The sequence below is a fragment of the Cicer arietinum genome, chromosome 8, assembly GCF_000331145.2.
Source record: "Cicer arietinum cultivar CDC Frontier isolate Library 1 chromosome 8, Cicar.CDCFrontier_v2.0, whole genome shotgun sequence".
Classification (NCBI taxonomy): Eukaryota; Viridiplantae; Streptophyta; class Magnoliopsida; order Fabales; family Fabaceae; genus Cicer; species Cicer arietinum.
In genome coordinates this window covers 6,043,825-6,053,871 of record NC_021167.2, presented here as the reverse complement: position 1 = coordinate 6,053,871, position 10,047 = coordinate 6,043,825, and the positions used below count along the sequence as shown (strand labels likewise).

The following is a 10,047-nucleotide window of genomic DNA, read 5'->3' as shown; positions in this document are numbered from 1 at the left end:
GGTGTGTCTTGACATCCAAATAAAAAGGAACATGGGCAGCAGCAACGATTCGCCCATCGTACACATGAATAAAGATATATTTGGAGATGAGTATGTTGAATACCTCGAAAAGGAGCACATGTACGAACTTCTCGAACATAAGGAGCTGCAATGATCCTGAAGGTTTTTGTACATAAGGTAAAAAATACTTTTAATTGCATTTATTTGTAATTAATTAAATGTTTTGGTAATTAATCTAGTTTAAAATTTTCATTGAAGGTTTTTGTACGAGAAGGTCGTGTGCACGAGGAAACTGTCAAATAAGGAAATTGTCAAATAAATACTCATTCTTGCCTCCGCATAAGATGTCGATGTGGAAACTCGATCCAGACAATGTAAAGAAATACATTGTAGATATGTTTTTAGGAAATATAGAAAATGATAAATTGTTATTGGCACCATATAATTCAGGGTACGTAATTTTATCTTTTTTAATTGATGAGAATTTAATTTATTAGTTGTGTATAAACAAAATTGCTTAACCAATTTTTTGTTGTTGTAGGGCACATTGGGTGCTATTTGCAATCAATGCGGTCTCTGAAGTGATATACTATTTGGATCCCGTGCACGGCAATTACAACAATCACCCCGAAATAAAGACTATGCTTGACACGTAAGTAATATTCATTTATTTCTTACATATATATATATATAAATAATGTGTTTGTTCATGCTATAATAATCACATTTATTCATTCGATATTACAAGTTTTTCGAGCTCAAAGAGGTGCTAAAGTATCGAAGCAAAAGTCTAATAACATTACATGGATCCCAATAAAGTGCTCTCGTCAAACAAATAACATCGAATGTGGGTACTATGTATTGAGATTCATGAAGGAGGTTGTTGAGAAGAATAAAACTATTATCCCAGAAACGGTACGATATTTTCATTATATGATGTTCAATTTTTATATTGCAGTACTTTGACAATTCCAGTCCATCATATTCTGAGGAAGATCTGATGGAATTAAAGGAAGACTGGTGTCAGTATGTGCTTGACATGCAAATTATTTGATTTTATGGGAAATAGCTTGCTGCTGGGCAAGGGATCTGAATATTATATGGTAGCTATTATATGTATATTCTGAATATTATGTATATTCTGTTAGTTATTATATGTAAATGATCATAGGACACAATATATGAACATGCATATGGATCTGAATGTAGTTTAGGTTGTAAATTAGGTTATATATATATGTATCTGAATGTAGTTAATTAGGTTGTAAATTAGGTTATATATATGTATTTGAATGTAGTTAATTAGGTTGTAAATTACAGAGTTACAGAGTTACAGAGTTCTGATTTCTGTTCTACTGATTGTGTGAACTGCTTATGATATTTGAATATGTTTTGTTGTTGTGTGCACTGATTGTGAAGTGATTTTGGATCAAAATAATTTTGGATACAAAGATAAAAGACAGCGATTTCTAAAAAAAATGCCATAAAAAGCTAAAAAGCGCTTTTCATTTCAAATAATTAATTTACAGCGTTTAAAAAAAAAAACACATTTTACAGCGCTTTTTTTGAAAAGCGTTGTAAAATGTTGTTGTAAAGCGCTTTAATGGTGTACATGTTACAGCGCTTTCGTGAGAAAGCGCTGTAAAATGCACACCCATAATATGAAATTATGGGTCTGCATTTTACAGCGTTTTTTTGCGAAAGCGCTGTAAAATGCAGATCCATAATTTCATATTATGGTTGTGCATTTTACAGCGCTTGTGTTAAAAAGCGCTCTAAAAGAAAACCTATAACTCATATAATGGGGTGCATGTTACAACGCTTTTTTGAAAAAGCGCTGTAAAATATACATAACAAGTGCGCGTTGTATTTATATGTTTTATAACGCTTTTTTAAAAGCGCTGTTGTATCATTTACAGCGCTCGATTCCACAACGCTTGTTTTTTTGAAAAAGCGTTGTAAATAGATTAAAAAAACGCTGTAAAATGCAGTTTTTCGCGTAGTGCTTATTAAAATAAAATTCATATATCAAGCAAACCCTTATATTGTCTTTATTCAAATGATGAGGATACCCCTTCTAAGATTCATGTATCTACTCCTTCACTTGAAAGTCACATATTAGATGATACTCTCTCTAATCACTGTTATAAGTAAAATAAAAAGTCTTAAATTAATGTTAACTATTTTTGACTTATGTGATGCTATTATTCTCAATATACTATTTATTTAATTCATAATATTTAATGTTGATCGTTAAATGTTTGACATTAAAAAATAACAATTCAATAAATTAACTTGTATTTTACATAAAATTTAAAAAATTAATTACACTTAATTATATTTTTTTAATTCTCATAAAAGTAATTTATTTACTTATAATAGTGACCGGAGGTAGTATAAACTTTCAATATTACTAAAATAGTAGTATTGTTTTGCTAGAAGATAATATGAACTAAAATTTTAATTTAATCAGATAGTTTAAGTATTGAAATGCATGTGATTCTTCCTTCTTTTTAAATGGTTGTTTGAATTATGAAATAGATTAAACTTGTCTAATATTATGTTCATCAATCCATTGTCGTCCAGCGGTTAGGATATCTTGCTTTCACCCAGGAGACCCGGGTTCGATTCCCGGCAATGGAACTTTTTGTTTAATATCAATTTTCTTTCATATTTATGTTGGAAATTCGGAGCCCAATTTCAATTTTTGTGCTAGTGCCCAATAGCACCGACACTCAAAAAAAAATCTACTTAACTAAAAAAGCAAATTACGAATCCTTGAAAAAAATATAACCTTTTAAGCATACTAAGACGGATTACTTAATTACATATAAATAATTTTTGATTACTATTGTTATTGCGATATTGAAATTTGTAATTTGTTTTTTATTAGAAATTTGCAAATATTTTTTATAATTTAAATATTTTGACTTACATTAAATTTGGACATATTCAAATATATTATTATAATATTTTATTATCTAAAAAAATATATTAAAAATTAAAATATAACTTAAGTTCATTTATATATTAATTTATTTAAAAAAATTTAAACCATTAATTACTTAAATGATGTAGACTTCGTAAGAAATTGATTAAATAATTTTCTAAATATGTTTATAAAATTTGTCAAACTTTGAAAAAAATCGTCTCAAATCTTAAAAATAGATCTATATTAAATAAAATAATCGACTAAATTTTGATATAACATTTTTAAAATAAACATACACGGACTTTATAAAGTTTATTCTAATCGATACTCTTTCGACCCCATGAGACATTTATTCATTGGATAGATAAATAAAAATAAACAATTTGGTAACTTATTTTAGTTAAAACAACTTAGATATTTTTCTTTTATATTATCCTTTTAATTTGAAACTCTCAATTTTATCTAAATTAAAATTTATATATATTAAAATATTATATATATTTTTTTTATCTTTAAGATGTTGTAAGTACAGACACAAGCATTTGAGATTTTTTTTTTCTCCTATAGAAGGTTACATCCTCAACCATCTATTCTTATCTATTTATTTTATAGATTAAATTACATCCGTGGTCTCTTAACTTAATTTCAGGTAACGTTTTAGTATTTTATCTTTTTTTTTTTTTTTTTTTAGTTGGTCTTTTATTTTAATTTTAAGTGACAATTTGATATTTTATATTTTAAAATTTCAACAATGTTATCATTTTTTATGCAAAAATTCAAAAAAATCATCAAAATTTTCAACTAAAACCCATAAAATTAATAATCATCTTCAATATAATGCAAATTTTATCAAATCCATAACTTTCAAATATTCAAATACACTCATATTTTAATCTCCAACAACATCAAATAGAGAATAAAAATATGAGTTGATTTCAAGATTTAAGTTATGAATTTGATTAAATTTGTATTTTATTGAAGATGGTAATGAATTTTATGGGTTTTATTTGAAAAATTTGATGATTTTTTTGAGAAAATAAGGACAACATTGTTGACATTTTAAAATATAAAATATCAAATTATCACTTAAAATTAAAATAAAGGACCAACTCGGAAAAAAAAAATATAAAGGACTAAAACGTTACCTAAAATTAAATTAAGGGGCCACAGATGTAATTTAGCATTTTTTATATTAATTGTTAATTAAAAAAAATTAACTAAAACAACTAATTTATATTAATACATTCAAACAAAATAATGAAGAGAAAAAATACATTAAAATTAATATGATTTAGTAAATGTGCCAAATCAAATAACGCGATTCTTCAATTCTACATCTAGATTGTGTCAAGTTTGTCTAATTTTTTGAATGATTTGAAATTTTTCTGGTTGATTATCATTTTAATAATTGTCTTATAAGAGAAATTTTCTTTTAAGGAGTCGCATTTTCATCTTGCAACATCCTAAAATTAAAAAAAAAACATGATATTTTAATATATAAATTTTAAAAAAAGTTTTAAATGCAAATTGAAAATAAAATAAAATCATCTGAAAATTGGACAGTACACCTGATTCATCAGATCCATTGTCGTCCAGCGGTTAGGATATCTGGCTTTCACCCAGGAGACCCGGGTTCGATTCCCGGCAATGGAACTTTTTATTTATATTTAATGTCGATTTTACTTCATATTTATGTTGGAAATTCGGAGCCCAATTTTCAATTTTTGTGCTAGGGCCCAATAGCACCGACACTCACCACCTGACTTTTTCAAAGATTTTTAAAGAAAATCTATTTAACTAAAAAAGCAAATTACAAATCCTTGAAAAAATATAACCTTTGAGCATACCAAGTCGGATTACTTAATTACATATAAATAATTTTTTGTTACTATTGTTATTGTAATATTAAAATTTGTAACTTGTTTTTTTATTAGAAATTTGCAAATAATTTTTATAATTTAAATATTTTGATGTACGTCAAATTTTGACATATTTAAATATATTATTATAATATGTTGTCATCTAAAAAAATATATTAAAAATTAAAATAAAATTTAAATTTGTTTACATATTAATTTGTTAGTTTATTTAAAAAAGTTTAGACCACTAATTAGTTAAATGATGTAGACTTTATAAGAAATTAATTAAATAAATTTTTAAATATGTTTTTAAGATTTGTCAAACTTTGAAAAAAAATATCAAATTTATTAATGGATTTCAAATTTTGCAGATAAAACTTGATAGATGCTATTCCAACCCCCCAAGATTCTCAATTTTTTATCGGACCCTATGATCAGGTAGTAAAAAAATATCAATCCAGTAATAAAAAACAAGATTAATAAATTCAACAGAAACGTCAATCTGATAATATATTTTAATCCATTTTAAAACTGGATGGGGAGGGATTGGTGGCTTTTGAGTTGGTAGGAGGAAGTGGGACACCGTAAGGGGACCAGTGGTGTGGATAGAAAAAAAGAAGTGTGGTTAGCACTTCCCATTCATTTACTCATGTTTGCGTCTTTTTTTTTATTTTTTATTTTAGAAACAAAAAAAGTAGCTCTCTCAAAAACTCATACAACATTCTCTAAGCTAATAATCTACTAATAAATAATGGAGTAATTCTATTATGCGCATTCCACTTATGTTTGGACTATAGATGAGCTAAAATGGGCCACTAGAAAATAAAATATAGAAAAAATACAACATTTTTTGGGCGTATGAAAAAAAGTTTAATAAAATTGTTCTAGTATTTATATATTTTAATTCAAATATGTGTGTGTATGTATAAAATCAAGGCATGATTATAAACCCAATCTTCATAACTAAATGAATAAGAATTCGATTTATAAAAAAAAAATTATTAAGAATTCTATATGTAAAAGAACAAAAGTTTCTATACATAAGATTTTACAATCAAATTGTGCAAAGACTTTTATGTTCACCATAAAGAGTTTACAATATATTGACATTATCACTTCATATAATCTTGCTTAGAATCATATGAATAAACTTTGCAGCAACAAATTTACAAAAGCAAAATAAATGCTATGCTTATAGTAAACCAAAGAAATATTCACTGGTGAATTTTAGATCATTACATTTACATCACATACCAGCAATATGGAAAGAAGAAAACCATATTAGCATCTCATCAGTGAACATTTCAGCACAATGAGACTTTTCCTCAGCTCCCATTGAAAAACGACACAATGGACATGTTTTATGATGACCCTTTAGCCATTTATTTACACAAACCTTATGAAATTCGTGCAAACAAGGAAGTACACGAATTTCATCTTTGTCGACGTTTAACATCGACAAACAGACACTACACAAACCAACCTCACTATTTTTCTCCATAAGATTTGAAGATGTTGCCGATTCAGATTTGATCTTGTTTGAGACAATTGGAGTAGAAACAAGGTAAGGTAAAGTTGCATCATTGTTCCTTTGTGCCTCTGTTAGGCCAAATAAATTGAAGACAAGTGATACAAAGCCTTTGAGTGTCATTTGATTTTTTGAAGGGTAAGCATATCTATTAGACCCTTATTAAGAAATTGAGTTTGCAACTAATTGGTCTCATTGTCACAATTATAGGTCTTGTTTAGTCATAGTCTTTTGTTTTGCTTGGTTTGAAAGGATGGTTAGATAGATATAAGGTTTGTGTGACAATTTCTAGTGTCCAAACACAATGTGGTTACACCAACACAGAATGTTACTCTTGACCAATATATATAAATTACTGGATGCCTAACTTCTCTATGGTACCTATTGTCATGTAATGTACTCACGTGCCAGATTATACCGGTACTTATTAACATTTTTTATGTTTTTTTTATTTTGATTTTTATCTTTTACTTTTTTTTAATTATGTTTTTGAATTTTTGGTTTTTTCATCAAATATGAACATATGGGAACTGCATAATCGACCCAATATGTTTAGAGACATAAAACGAATGTTATAAATTTAAATTACTTTTATCAATTAGGCTTTGGAGTTACATGCACGGAAACCTTGATTTACCAATGACTATTTATACTACTTTTTTGTGATGCCCACATGTAGCAATGAATATTTGCAAATGTGTGAATGAATTCTACTATGCTGCTTTACACATTCTATTTACGCAATTATTTTTGAATCGTTGCGCGGATCACAAGCTAACTTGTAACATTTATTTGACAGTTAATAACTAAAGAAAAACAAAAGAAGGAAAAAAACTAATGCTTGCAATCACATTTTCATAATATACATAAATTTCATTTTTACTTATATTTTTTTTTTCAAAGTAGTGTTTGAATCTAAAGATAGGTCATCGTTTTTAATTTATATTTTACTACAGTTCACAGGGAAGGAAAAAATGTTAAGTAGTGAGTCAAATTTGCTGTCAATATAAGATTTATTGGTCCAATTACTTTACCATAAAGTGTTTTCTTGCGTCTTGACATATATCCGTCGCATTTTAAGTTGCTATACAGACAACTCCATCTAACCAAAAAATTAAAGTATCATCTGCCATACAAATAAGAAAATCTCAATTACGTACGCTTTCATTGTCAGCTTTGACAACACATAGAACTTGACTAAACATGATGAGAATATAAATAGTTTATCGGAGGCTAAATTAATGTGACTAGCTCAAATTGGAAAATCATAAAAATATGAGGGAATTTGATGTAAAAAAAAAAAGAGATAAAATAATAAGCAAAGTAGGTAAGTAGTAAAAGACAAGTCAAGCCACTAGATCTCATTGAGGTAGACTATGGCTTTCAAGTGCAACAAAAGCTATTTTGTATACATTAATCTTCTATCTTTATATAAGTATTCATCATTTCATCTCATGTAAATAAATAAAATAAAAAAGTTTTTTTTTCACTGAAAATAAAATATACAGTTATAAGCACTCATGTTCACAAAGTCATAATATATACCATTTAGCTTGAATGTCAGCAGTAACAAAGTTTTTTTGCTCCCAAATCCCAACTAGATAGTTCAGATGGCCAGTTAAAGACACCAAACGAACTTCAAGCAAGAGATTTGGGATTCGAACTTTGAAAATTAACATATCCACTAATTTACTGAACATTTCTTTATTAAAAAAAAAACTTATGATGCAGCTCTATTAATATCACATATTTATATCAAACCCCTGCCCTGGTATACAAAGAACCTTATCTTTATCTTCTATAGAAATATTATGTATCAGCACACAAATAAAAAATGTATGAAGTATAAACTTTGAATCATTAAAAGTTAAAGAGAGACATCCATGAGATACAAATCAACCTAATCAGCTTGGTTAAAATATTCAAACAGTGAAAGGGAAGGGGTAAACTGAGATTTATTTTTCATAACTTGATCATAGAAGGAAGAATCATATTTCAGTCTTTCCCCAAAAGTGTTAAACGATAACTTCTTTGTCACACAAAATTCTACCAGCAGCCTGTTCACATAAGAGTTTGATCATCGTGTGCAGAAAGAGTCTTGAGAAAAGCGTAGAGCACAACAGCATCCCTAAGAAACTAAATTTCAAACCTTAAATGTCTCTCACAGTTCATCAACTTAGGAACTTCTTGCTTGACTCTCATCACTTGCTGTATATGAATTGGTATCATTATCTGGTTTTGATGCATCTTCCTCGTCAAGTATCTTTCCTTCTCTTGGAACCAAACAAGGTACCCCATTTTTTATCTAACAGGTAGAAAGAAAAAAATAATGTAACATAAGTCATCACCGTCTAAAACCACATACCTTGTTTACATGCTAAGAAGAGCTAGGTTTATGTTAAGAAGAGCTTAGTTAAAGTGCTAAACTAATTTTTTGCCTAAAATACTTGTATAAAGTCTTGATTGGATAAACAATGTAATTAAGTGTTTATAACATAAATGTTTATCAGATAAGTGCTTATGTATAAGCTATTTCTATAACAAAATATAATTAAGTCAAACAACTTTCATTTAAGAGATAATAACAAAATATAATTAAGTCAAACAACTTTCATTTAAGAGATAATAACAAAATATAATTAAGTCAAACAACTTTCATTTAAGAGATAATAACAAAATATAATTAAGTCAAACAACTTTCATTTAAGAGATAAATTGTTTTCATACGCTATATTGGAGAGTTTATGAAAATAAGTTGAAAAAAGTTTACGAACATGTCATGAGTTGTTTTCGTAAGTTCTCCCATACAATCTCGAAAGTACTTATGCCACCAGATAAACTCAAATAAGCTAATCCAAACAACAAGTGTGTTTAGAAGAAAGAGCTTATCAAAACAGCTTATGAGCATGCTCATAAATTGCTTTAAGTTTATCTCTTACACTCTCCAAAATTTATAGAATCAGCTTTGTTCCGAACTTATTCCAAGTTTACTCATATTTTTCCATCAACTATATAAATAAACAGTTTATATAAGTTCATATTAAGTGCTTAAAGCCTAAGCGATTAGTGCATAAGCCGTCTCAAACAATAAAAATCAGAGGGGAAAATATTATTTATGTTTAGCAATAGCAATTATTACTCATTGTTGTGAATATTTAGTGATTTTTCAGAATTTAGAATTTGAACACAAACAAGAAGAAGAGGGAAAGGAATTGGAACTGACGGGAAATGAAACGCCAATAGCATCACTGATCAGGGAATTTGATGCCTCGCAATACCTATAAAAATAAAGATGTTGAAATTGATTAGGGTTTCTGGTTAATTTTATACAGTTAAATTAAAATAAAATAAAATAAATGAATGAACGAATTGGGAGAGGAGAGGTAGTTACCTGAGGGGGTTTTTGGAGAGAGGGCAAACGAGGAAATCGGAGAGTAGTGTGGTTACTGCTTTTTGCAGAACCTCTTTGCTTACTCGAACCATTTCACTTTTCAATCGTTTCTTCCTCACTCACTTTCTCAATTGATCGATCTTATGCTCATTTATTCATATTCGGTAACAAGAGGAACATCATTAATCATTCTTATTACCCCTTAATATTAATTTATTAAAATTTAATGTTATTTTGTATTTTTTATTTGTAGTTTTTTTTACTCAAAGCAAGGTAATTCATTACTTCCAATAAACTCACAAATATATTCACTAAGGTTAATGATAGTCACTTGTGA

At 27.8% G+C, this 10,047-nt stretch overlaps 1 protein-coding gene, 1 long non-coding RNA gene and 2 other non-coding genes across 5 annotated transcripts in view; 3 read left to right on the top strand and 1 right to left on the bottom strand.

The window, feature by feature from the left end:
• Nucleotides 1–1,154, top strand: part of LOC140918986 (uncharacterized) — an 11,237-nt gene extending 10,083 nt beyond the window's left edge. The window contains exon 4 of the long non-coding RNA XR_012161502.1: nt 749–1,154. This is a non-coding gene — a long non-coding RNA (uncharacterized lncRNA). The remainder of the gene's footprint in view (nt 1–748) is intronic.
• Nucleotides 1,155–2,571: 1,417 nt separating this feature from the next.
• Nucleotides 2,572–2,643, top strand: TRNAE-UUC (transfer RNA glutamic acid (anticodon UUC)). Its single transcript has one exon. It is a non-coding gene; the product is annotated as a tRNA-Glu (tRNA).
• Nucleotides 2,644–4,513: 1,870 nt separating this feature from the next.
• TRNAE-UUC (transfer RNA glutamic acid (anticodon UUC)) lies at nt 4,514–4,585 on the top strand. The gene has a single exon. It is a non-coding gene; the product is annotated as a tRNA-Glu (tRNA).
• Nucleotides 4,586–8,154: 3,569 nt separating this feature from the next.
• Nucleotides 8,155–9,884, bottom strand: LOC101512476 (uncharacterized). Of its 2 annotated transcripts, XM_004512112.4 has the most exons (4): nt 9,711–9,884; nt 9,543–9,597; nt 8,469–8,624; nt 8,155–8,376 (listed from the first exon to the last, which is right to left on the bottom strand). In XM_004512112.4, the coding sequence occupies exons 1-3, from the start codon at nt 9,800–9,802 to the stop codon at nt 8,496–8,498; spliced, it is 276 nt and encodes a 91-aa protein (XP_004512169.1). In that variant the 5' UTR covers nt 9,803–9,884; the 3' UTR covers nt 8,155–8,376; nt 8,469–8,495. The 2 variants fall into 2 exon arrangements, with proteins under 2 accessions (XP_004512169.1, XP_004512168.1); XM_004512111.4 differs by having other exon boundaries at nt 8,155–8,624; nt 9,711–9,882.
• Between the last annotated feature and the right edge of the window lie 163 nt (nt 9,885–10,047).

Excerpts from the sequence above, each read along its gene's own strand:
- LOC101512476 (XM_004512112.4), bottom strand. The coding sequence starts at position 9,802 with ATGGTTCGAGTAAGCAAAGAGGTTCTGCAAAAAGCAGTAACCACACTA. Across the intron at positions 9,598-9,710 it reads CTCTCCAAAAACCCCCTCAG|GTATTGCGAGGCATCAAATT; the intron begins GTAACTACCTCT and ends TTATTTTTATAG. Across the intron at positions 8,625-9,542 it reads CTATTGGCGTTTCATTTCCC|ATAAAAAATGGGGTACCTTG; the intron begins GTCAGTTCCAAT and ends TCTACCTGTTAG.